Here is an 11,086-nt window from a genome sequence, read left to right as displayed (position 1 = left end):
GCTGGCCAGCCCCTCTGTCTCTCTCCCGCTAACAAACGTTACGTGACAGACAGGAGAGAGGTTGATGGGGAGGCCAGCCCAGGAGGCCCTCAGGACTCCACGTGGAACGGAGCCCCGCTGTAGGCAGCCGCCCTGGGTCGTGCATAAGCAAACGTCTAGACACAGTGTTGACTCATAGGGAGGGAAAACAGGCCCAAACCAAGCGTAAGAGCAGGTGTCGGAGACTCTGGCCCTCCCCTGCTCCAAGGTCTCACAGCGAGTCTGCGATCCCCTAACCCTCAGAGTCCATCCCTGCCCCTTGAGGGCTTCGGTGGCTCTATCTTTTTAGCAACCCGGTCCTTGACCGAGACAGAGAATTTACACTGGTGGCGTTTCGACTGCAGGAGGAAGAGAGGCCCCTCAAATGTGTCGGTGGTCTCCGCTCCTCCCTCTGGTCTGGCCAGCCGCTGCCTCCATGGTAGGTGTGGAGAAGCTTGCCCGCACAGCCAGAGCCGCCAGGCCCGAACATTTACCAGGTTCATCGGATCTGCCCTGAGACTGAGCAGGGGACCGAGTGTGCAATGAGTCCCCTGACACCGCGGCGTCAGGATCCGGCTGAGAGCTGGGAGGAAGAGCCGCTACCCAGCTCCAGACGGCCTCAGAGCGTGGGTTTCCGCGGGCACGTCAGACCGGTCAGCTCTTTGGCTTTATTCTAGCTGTGTCTCGTGCTTCCCTGACTCCTAACCAGGGGCTGCCCGATGTCACCACCCCACAGGGCAGAGGGGCCTCCGGTTACCTCTCCTTCGCTCCCTGGGACTTGCACCCCAGCTGGCCTCCTTCTCTGAGGAAGAGGATGTTTGCTTTGCTGAGAATTCACACCAGAGCTGGGAGCATCCACTTTCAAGTGCTTTCTAACCCCACGCCCACGCACAGCACGCAGGTGTCAGGGCACGCGGGCGGGCACCGAATGAGTGCGGCCGGGAGATGGGGCTCTTCACACGCGGGCAGGCGGGCTCCCTGCTCCTTCCACCCCTACCCATCCCCAGCCTCAGCTGCTTTTTCAGCCTCAGCTGCCGCACGGCTGGCGGGCACCTTCCTGCCACTGGGGAGCAGAGCGGGGCTCCAGGCTCTGAGAGAAGGGCCAGGGGCCAGAGGTATCCGGCAATCCCACGTGGGCATGGTCACGTCCACGGGGCAGAGGGACTACCGTCTCTGGTTGTCAAGCAAGTGTCACTCAGAGCTCCATGGTGGTGTGGGCAGCGGGCTGCTGGGTGATGCCGGGACCTGCAGGGAGGCCCTGGCCGTGTCTGGGTCGGGGTGTGCCCAATCCTGGCTGGCGGGGGGATGGCAGCGTGAAGGCTCTGCCGAGGGCCCCCCCTCTGATATGAAGGAAATAAATAAACTTTAAAAAATTCACCTCTAGTGAGAGAGGAGAACACGTAACATAACAGCCCTCTGATCGGAAACCGTCATGCCAACACGGGCCCCCCGGTATGAAGGAAATAAATAAACTTTAAAAACAGAATGCTTATTCACCTCTAGTGAGAGAGGAGAACACGTAACATAACAGCCCTCTGATCGGAAACCGTCATGCCAACACACAAACAGAACATACAGCACATACAGGCACACACACGCACACACGAGAACACACAACTCATGCGTCACACAATACACATTACTCGCACACACATACATGTATACACGCACACAATTACACACAATACATACACATGCACAATATATACATGGCATGCACGCATACACATATAAAACACAGATCCATATATAGCACATACACGCAACACATAATGCACAAAATAAACACACACATAACCCATAGACATATATAAAACCAACACAGCACACACAACATTCGTATGCACAGCACACAACACATACATACACATACCTAAAGTTACATGTAAAATACACACAGCTCCCACATACGTGAGGGGAATGGGTCAGAATCAACGTGGAGCCGTTTGTGCTGCCTCTGTTGACTCCGGCTAACACCAGGCGGGGCGGGCCATGGAGGGGCACCTTCTCTAGTCAGCTAGTGCGTCTGCCGACGAGCTGTCCCCGGAACCCTGCCACACCCGCGTCCTGTGTGCAGACTGCACTGCCCGGGCCCCGCTGTAAACATAGCTGCCAGGGATGGCTGACGGCTCTGTCCACCGTGGACGTCATCCTTGATCCTGAACCGGGGGAGCTGTCATGACGGCCACAGTCCCTGCGCCTCTCCTCCTGCGGTTCCTGCCTGAAATACCGGCCTGAGGACTGAGACCTCGGGGCACTGCCGGGCCAGCCCGAGCGTGTCCTTCCGGGCTGTGTGGGTGCAGCCCTCACACCTAGGCCCAGACCACGCCTTCTGTGTGCATACTCCCTCTCCGTTCACCCACCTAGTTTGACACATACACAACACACACAGAACCCTCCGTTCACCCTTCTAGTTTGACACATACACAACACACACAGAACACACATCGCCCACCACTGACACACACACGATACATACACAGGACACACATGCATACACACAAGCGCAGATGATACAGAACACGTGCAGATGTGCATACACACCCACACACTAACACGAGCGAGGTACGGGCACTCCACTTCCCACTGATCGTGCAGCGTGAGTGTGTGCGTGTGGCTGTGCGTGTACTGTGCAGCTCCGTTTCAGGGAGCAGGGCCCATGGGGTGGAGCAGTCACTCACGAGCCCCCTCACAGCTTGACAAACACCCGACATGTGACCCCTCCTGTGGGGCCCTGACCTGTGACCCCAACGCCCGTCACCAGCCCCGTGCCCACACCTGCTTGGGCCCCTGCAGAAGCTCCTGAGCCGCCGCGGTGGCGAAGACAGCCCTGTTGCTCCCTGGGCTGAGCTGCAGGGAGAGCGACAGCCCCGTCACCAGCTGCACCCCGAGGTCTGTGATGGTCACCTTCTCGTCCAGCACGGTGACGGTCTTCTCAGCCAGGATGGCGTCCGACAGAGGCGACAGGACCTGAAGGGCAGAGCCAACAGGACAGAGAAAGGCTGTCGCTGGTCCCAGCTGTGTGCCTGGCAGTGCCCGTGACGCCCCATGCGGGGCGGGGACAGTGACAGGAACGGGGCGGGGCAGACACGTGAGGCGGTGCCCAGACAGGTCTTCTGAACATTCATGTTGCGTGTGACACGTGGTGTCGGCAGTGGGCAGGGCACCACAGATAAGACCTCACTTCCACAGGAATCACCTGTCCTTGCCGGGGACTGCACTGCCACCCGTCTGAGCTCTAACTCCGGGACTCCCACAGCGGAGCACCTCTATGCTTCAGGGCGTTTTTACGGAAGACAACTTAGTTTATTTACACAAGGTCACGCTTTTACATGGAATGCCGGTTTGAGTTACCTTTTATTTATACCTAATGGACAAATAATGATCGGGTATTTATGGGTACAATGTGATTCGGATCTGTGGGCACACTACGGGAAGATTCCATCAGGGTAATTAATTTTTTCTTTTTTTTTTGAGAGGTTTTTGCTATAGGGCACGTGTGCTTGGCAGACAGACAGAGAGAGACAGAGAGACAGAAAGTGAGAAATCACCCCCCAGGGGGGATGGTCACGCCACAATCCCTTCTCCTCCATTCTCCTCTCGGGATCTTGGGCACGCAAGCACACGCGCCCGGCGTGAGTTTAAGCCAACGGGTCCGGGACGTGAACCGCGGTCGACTACGTGGGAGTCCAGCGACATAGCCATTACGCTAACTGCTGATCCCCCATCAGGGTAATTAACATCTCCGTCACCTCACCAGCTGATCACGTTTTTGTGGTGGAAACATTAAAAATAAATCTGTTTTAGCTTTTTTTTTTTTTAGATTTTTGCCATAGGCTGTGTGCACTTGCTGAAGAGAGATAGAGAGACAGGGAGGGACAGTGGGAAACCATCCTCTCTAGGGGATGCCACAACCCATTCTCCTCCACTCTCCTCTCAGGATTCTGGGCACACGCACACGTGCACTGGAGTGATTTTCAAGCCACCGGGACCAGGACTGGAACTGTGGAGTCAGCCGTGGAAGGCCCGGTGCCTTAACCACCACGCCACCTGCAGGCCTGGTGTCTGCAGCTCTGCACTGCCGGCCTGTGGCTGGTGAACGCAGGCAGCAGGCGCGCCCCCGCGCCCTCACTCAGCTCTAGGCTCGCTGCCGGGACGCGGGTCTCCCAGGTCCTTAAGCAGCCACAGCGGCGAGCCCTTGTCTACGGCGCAGACAAGCTTTGCTTGACGGAGTAGCACACTAAATGCCATCCATGCCTACCACTGAAAAGGCCCAGGACCTTTCACAGAAAAGCACGGATCTCCAGCTTTCCTGCTAAAATCGTGACATACAGCTGCAGGGACTAGGAGAACGTCCAGACCCTGGGTGTCACCACGCCACCCTCGTTGTTTCCTGGACCTTCGCTCTGAGAACAGATGGCGTTCTGCGCGGCAACAAAAGCGGGATTCACGTGGGGCGGGCGGAGCACCGTGCCACACCCCCCCGGGGATCTTACCTGGATGGTGGTCATCCCCAGCTCCTGCCCACTCAAGATCTGTCCCCCTTGCAGCTTGGCGACCCTGGGCTCCTCCACCTGCATGAAGTCGTTTATCAGCTCTGTGATGTCCACCTGCCAGTCCGAGCCCAGCAGGTAGGCCGGTGGTCCCCCGGGCTCAGCGGCTTCGGCCACGAACTGCGTCAGGACGCGGACCATGGCACGCTGGTACTGGAGGGTGCACCCTCGGCTCCTCCTCTCCTCGTCTTCCTCCTCCTCGCTGTCCTGGGCTGGACTGTGAGGAGTCACTTTATCAGACACCGACCCAGGGCCCACTGGGGGTACATGAAGCCTGACAGGCGAGCGGGCCACAGTCACCTTCAAGGACTACCTGGCCTGGCACAGGGCCTGGCGGACACATGGCCGGAGTTCAGGGCGTTGCTCTCTGGGCCAGTAGGAGCCCCCACCAGTCAGAGTGGGCTGAGGAGGAGAGCGAGGGCGAGGGGTTCCCGCAATCCCATCTCCTGGCTTTTCCTCCTGGCGAGGCCCACCCCTGGTGTGCGGGCTGGACCTATGCCTGCCTCCTCTCCGGAGACTGGAGCAGGAGTGGGAGGGGTCAGTGTGACGGTGTGAAGGGACTGTGGTCTGCGTCTTTGTCCTTCCTCCTCACTCTCCTCTTTATTTATTTTGCCAGAGCATGTGTGTACTCACTACAGAGCTCAGAGAGAGGGGAAGGGGAGGGAGAAGCACCCAGTGGCATGGCCACACCAAGTCCCTTCTCCTACATCTCTCCGTGCCATCGGGATTTGGGGCATGCATGTGTACGCACATGGCATGTTCCAAGCTGCAGAGCCAGGATTTGAACCACTGAGTCGGCCATCTGCAGTCTAGCTCCTTTAACCGCTAGGCCACAGGGTCGGCTCATGAGCTCATTCTGATGAAGGCAGCTGCCATGTTGCGAGGTTCGATGGAGATCCCCAGGAGGTGCCTGCCCTGACAGCCAGAGGGGAACTGAGGGCTGCTCACAGCCTCGCGAGTGAGCTGCCCAGGAGAGCCTGTAGGTGAGGCCCAGCCCCGTGGGAAACTGGATTACGGCCTAGAAGGGACCCAGTGAAGCCGGGCCTGGGTCTCTGACCCGTACAACTGTGAGATGGTACATGCTGCTCTTCTAAGTCACACTGAGGTCTGGGATAACTTTTGAACTGCTGGTTCTGGGGCCACCAAACTATGCAGGATAGACAGCTGCGGAGACCGGGCTAGCCAGGGCGCGGCCTGTCCACCTGTACGCAGCAGAGCTAGCACACCACCTAGGAAGGCGGGATGTGCTGAGAGGGCCAGGAAGGGCCAGGCTGGGGTGCAGAGGTCACCAGTGTCATGCCCACAGTGGCCCTTTGACGGTGCCACCACAGACCCATGAGAGCAGCTGCTCCCCCTCATGCCAGCTCCATGGAGTGGCTCAGAGCTGCGGCATGGAGGCTCAGTCCTTCAGCATCATGGTCCTCGAAGCCCATCCTGCCTGGCGCTGCCATCTCGAACCGTCACGCCCCTCCCCAGCCTGCGCACAGCACACGGGGCTTCCCGTCACGGGTTGGACAAGCACCCTACCTTTTGCTGGAGAGGATGGGCACCCTCCAGCCCTTGATCTGGTTGAGCTCGGTGTCCGAAACCTCTATCTGCAGCGGGAGCCGGGGCGCCCACACCGTCACCTCCAGGGGGCTGTGCAGGTGCTGGTAGGTGAAACTGACCACCACGTTCACCTTGCCCTTCATCTCCTTCCCGTTGACGAAGATGTAATCACACCTGTCAGAGACCTGTGGGGGTGAGGGAGGAAGGGGAGTGAGCAGGCATGCCTTGGTCATACTCCACACCCGAGGAGTGGCGAGGGGAGGGCGCGGGGCTGTCTGGGGGACTACCGAGGAGTGTGGCTCGTCCACAGTGCATGCGGGCTCCTGTGGTTGAGGGGACAAGTGCCATACATGAGGCTGGCAGTAGCCTCCTGGGAGCCCCTCACTGGGTTGGTAGCACTGCAGGGGCTGCAGGTGTGTGTGACCCTCTCGGACGGTACCCTTAGGTGGGTGGCACCATCTCCCTGTCTGCTCAGCTCTGCTCCTGGGGACCTACTGCGGGTGTGTGTGCAAATGCCAGCCCCGGCCTCGGGAAGGACACAGCTCACCATGGGGCAGGGTTCCCCATCCGGGGCCCCGAGGGTCTGCACCCCTGCCATGTCCTCGCTTTGCTCCTCTGCTTTCCCGTCCTGTCCCCACTTGGACAGGGTGTCCCGAGAGCCTTGCCCATGGACTCGGGCATGCTCTGCAGGCTTCCCAGGGGTGCCAGGGATTCCGCCCATCTGGACACTGCCCAGGCCAGCTCAGCCATGCAGCCCCTGCTGGCCTCTTCTCTCCAAGTATCCTTCCTCCCTGCCTCCCCGGAGTGCGGACATGTGAACCCAGGCCCTGCGTGAAGGCGTTTCACCTCGGCACCACCGCGGTGCGAGGAACTGCAGCTGCTCTGAGCTCCAGATGAGGAAACCAAGGGCCTGCTATGGGCAGAGGGAGGGCAGAGCCCAGATGCAGCCCTGGGGGTCTGGCTCTGGAGCCGGGTCCTCAACTACTGCCCCCCCCCACAAGGTAGCTCCTCTTTGCCACCTCAAAGACCCAGGAGGAGAAGGGATTGTGGCGTGGCCATCCCCTCAGCCCCCACCCGGAGAGTGAGATCTCACGTTCCCTCTCCCTGTCTCTGTCTCTCTGTCCAGTGCGTGCACACACTCTATGACAAAAACCTTAAAAAACAGAAATTGAAACTAAACAAAACAGGAGTGAAGGGCGTCATCCCCTCGTTAGAGCATGCGTCTCCGACGAGGGACTGTCCAGAGCTCGCTCCCCCTCTGCTGGGGTGGGTGAGGTGTTGAGATGCGTCCAGGGCCCTGATGAAGAGCTCCCTGCAGAGCCCGTGGGCAGGGTGCGGGAGTCGCTCCTGCCCTCTCCCGTCCCTGTTAGGGTTACCGCTGCTGTCACTTGGTGCGTCCTGACCTGCGCCCTGCAGGGGGCGCGTTTCGATTGTGCTGTTGAAACCAGAACTCGCCAAGCGGGTGGCCAGGTAGGCCGGGCCTGGGCGAGACGGTTGAAGACAGGTAAGATAATGAGGCAGCCCCAAGGGTTCAGGTCCTCAGGAACACCCAGTCCTCCCCTCCTCATGCTAATGACTTTCTAACGGGGGTAAAACCAGGGGGGAGTGACAGCCCAGCAAGTGACAGTACGGAGAGGAGGAGGGTTTGGGCCAGCCGCAGAGGCTCTGAGCTGAGTACAGGCGCGGAGTTCTCACGGGAGGTCTTCTGCGGGAAATGAAAGTTTTGCTGAGCCTGCGTGGTGCGGTCGGACATGCCGCGTGTCTGGGAGGCCAATGCTCAGCCACCGCATTCTCCCTTCGCTCAGTTTTTAAAAGCTTTACTTATTTGTAATTGCCAAAGGGTGTGTGTGCTCGCCACAGAGAAAGCAAGAGAGAGCCAGCGAGCGCGAGCACGACTGGTGGACGTGGCCACACCGTGGTCCCTTCTCCTCCACTCTCCCCTCCTGTCAGGATGCAGGGGTGCATGGACATGTATGCACACACACGTGTGCATGAACTCACACCCAGCATGCTTCTCAAGCAGCTGGGCCCGGGGCTCGAACTGCGCTTGGCCACATGGGATCCAGCTCCATATGCACTGGGACTAACTGGACCACAGGGCCAGTCCATTCCAGTTTTTATTTTTATGTATTTATTTTTGAGAGATATTTTGCTATAGGATACATGCACTCTCCAGAGAGACAGAGAGATAGAAAGTGAAAACTCATTCCCGGGGGGAATGGCCTTGCAGCAAACCCTTCTCCTCCATCCTCCTTTGGGATTTAGGGCACGCACGCATGCACACACACCCCACATGAGCTACAAGCCTCCTGGTCTAGGACTCGAGCCGCAGTCAGCCACCTGGGAGCCCAGCAACATAACCATTATATCGTCTGCTGGTCCCCAAAGGTTTATTTTTAAAAATAGACTTTATAGTGCATGCTTAAGGAATACAACACACGCAGTGGAAGGCGGCCCTCATAACGCAGGCTGTCACCTCACGTAGTGGCCCGTGTCTTGCTGTTGTGGCCGGAGCAGCTACTCAGTCACTTAGCAAGAGCCCTCACTGCAGTTGGACCTGCGATGGGCCGCCCAAGGATGGGGCCTGTCACATACCATTGCTCATGGATCTGACCCTTCGTGGGCTCCGGGACAGCAGCTCCAGTGATGCAGGCTGGCATCTGGGAACATGGGACAGTGACCACCCCCGCGTGGGGGTGTTGACGAATCCCGGCCAACCTCTCTTGCAGAGCTGTGCCCGCACCCCGGCTGCCATGGTGTGGAGCCGAAGAGCACATCTGCCCGTTCTGTTCCAGGGAGCATCTTGCCTGCTGATGGGAACAGCCTCACCCAGAGATGCCCCACGGTTCCTCCCTCTGCACCCCAGGGCAGCCTGCACCCTACACCACCACCCAGACCCACAAGGTAGCTCCTCTTTGCCACCTCAAAGACCCAGGAGGAGAAGGGATTGTGGCGTGGCCATCCCCTCAGCCCCCACCCGGAGAGTGAGATCTCACGTTCCCTCTCCCTGTCTCTGTCTCTCTGTCCAGTGCGTGCACACACTCTATGACAAAAACCTTAAAAAACAGAAATTGAAACTAAACAAAACAGGAGTGAAGGGCGTCATCCCCTCGTTAGAGCATGCGTCTCCGACGAGGGACTGTCCAGAGCTCGCTCCCCCTCTGCTGGGGTGGGTGAGGTGTTGAGATGCGTCCAGGGCCCTGATGAAGAGCTCCCTGCAGAGCCCGTGGGCAGGGTGCGGGAGTCGCTCCTGCCCTCTCCCGTCCCTGTTAGGGTTACCGCTGCTGTCACTTGGTGCGTCCTGACCTGCGCCCTGCAGGGGGCGCGTTTCGATTGTGCTGTTGAAACCAGAACTCGCCAAGCGGGTGGCCAGGTAGGCCGGGCCTGGGCGAGACGGTTGAAGACAGGTAAGATAATGAGGCAGCCCCAAGGGTTCAGGTCCTCAGGAACACCCAGTCCTCCCCTCCTCATGCTAATGACTTTCTAACGGGGGTAAAACCAGGGGGGAGTGACAGCCCAGCAAGTGACAGTACGGAGAGGAGGAGGGTTTGGGCCAGCCGCGGAGGCTCTGAGCTGAGTACAGGCGCGGAGTTCTCACGGGAGGTCTTCTGCGGGAAATGAAAGTTTTGCTGAGCCTGCGTGGTGCGGTCGGACATGCCGCGTGTCTGGGAGGCCAATGCTCAGCCACCGCATTCTCCCTTCGCTCAGTTTTTAAAAGCTTTACTTATTTGTAATTGCCAAAGGGTGTGTGTGCTCGCCACAGAGAAAGCAAGAGAGAGCCAGCGAGCGCGAGCACGACTGGTGGACGTGGCCACACCGTGGTCCCTTCTCCTCCACTCTCCCCTCCTGTCAGGATGCAGGGGTGCATGGACATGTATGCACACACACGTGTGCATGAACTCACACCCAGCATGCTTCTCAAGCAGCTGGGCCCGGGGCTCGAACTGCGCTTGGCCACATGGGATCCAGCTCCATATGCACTGGGACTAACTGGACCACAGGGCCAGTCCATTCCAGTTTTTATTTTTATGTATTTATTTTTGAGAGATATTTTGCTATAGGATACATGCACTCTCCAGAGAGACAGAGAGATAGAAAGTGAAAACTCATTCCCGGGGGGAATGGCCTTGCAGCAAACCCTTCTCCTCCATCCTCCTTTGGGATTTAGGGCACGCACGCATGCACACACACCCCACATGAGCTACAAGCCTCCTGGTCTAGGACTCGAGCCGCAGTCAGCCACCTGGGAGCCCAGCAACATAACCATTATATCGTCTGCTGGTCCCCAAAGGTTTATTTTTAAAAATAGACTTTATAGTGCATGCTTAAGGAATACAACACACGCAGTGGAAGGCGGCCCTCATAACGCAGGCTGTCACCTCACGTAGTGGCCCGTGTCTTGCTGTTGTGGCCGGAGCAGCTACTCAGTCACTTAGCAAGAGCCCTCACTGCAGTTGGACCTGCGATGGGCCGCCCAAGGATGGGGCCTGTCACATACCATTGCTCATGGATCTGACCCTTCGTGGGCTCCGGGACAGCAGCTCCAGTGATGCAGGCTGGCATCTGGGAACATGGGACAGTGACCACCCCCGCGTGGGGGTGTTGACGAATCCCGGCCAACCTCTCTTGCAGAGCTGTGCCCGCACCCCGGCTGCCATGGTGTGGAGCCGAAGAGCACATCTGCCCGTTCTGTTCCAGGGAGCATCTTGCCTGCTGATGGGAACAGCCTCACCCAGAGATGCCCCACGGTTCCTCCCTCTGCACCCCAGGGCAGCCTGCACCCTACACCACCACCCAGACGCAGGCTGAGACCACCCATGGTGCGTGTCACGCTCGCAGCTCCCCAAGGGAGAAGGCACAGCGCTTAGCAGAGACGAGACTGCCCCTGCTCTACGTCCGCAGTGGGCTGAGACCGACCCCCAGAACGCCCCAGAACCTCCGAGCGTGCCCTTACATGGAGAAAGAGT

At 58.7% G+C, this 11,086-nt stretch overlaps 1 protein-coding gene across 1 annotated transcript in view; it reads right to left on the bottom strand.

The window, feature by feature from the left end:
* LOC102503351 (transmembrane protein 132D) overlaps positions 1-11,086 on the bottom strand; it is a 399,636-nt gene that overhangs the window by 5,011 nt on the left and 383,539 nt on the right. The window contains exons 7-9 of the mRNA XM_027771410.1: positions 6,099-6,304; positions 4,515-4,788; positions 2,797-2,988 (exon numbers count right to left, since the gene is read on the bottom strand). Coding sequence (XP_027627211.1) covers positions 2,797-2,988; positions 4,515-4,788; positions 6,099-6,304 — 672 coding nt within the window. The remainder of the gene's footprint in view (positions 1-2,796; positions 2,989-4,514; positions 4,789-6,098; positions 6,305-11,086) is intronic.

Source organism: Tupaia chinensis, unplaced genomic scaffold, assembly GCF_000334495.1.
Source record: "Tupaia chinensis unplaced genomic scaffold, TupChi_1.0 Scaffold000211_1, whole genome shotgun sequence".
NCBI lineage: Eukaryota > Metazoa > Chordata > Mammalia > Scandentia > Tupaiidae > Tupaia > Tupaia belangeri.
Note: the sequence above shows the minus strand (reverse complement) of the source record. Positions and strands in the feature narration are given on the sequence as shown.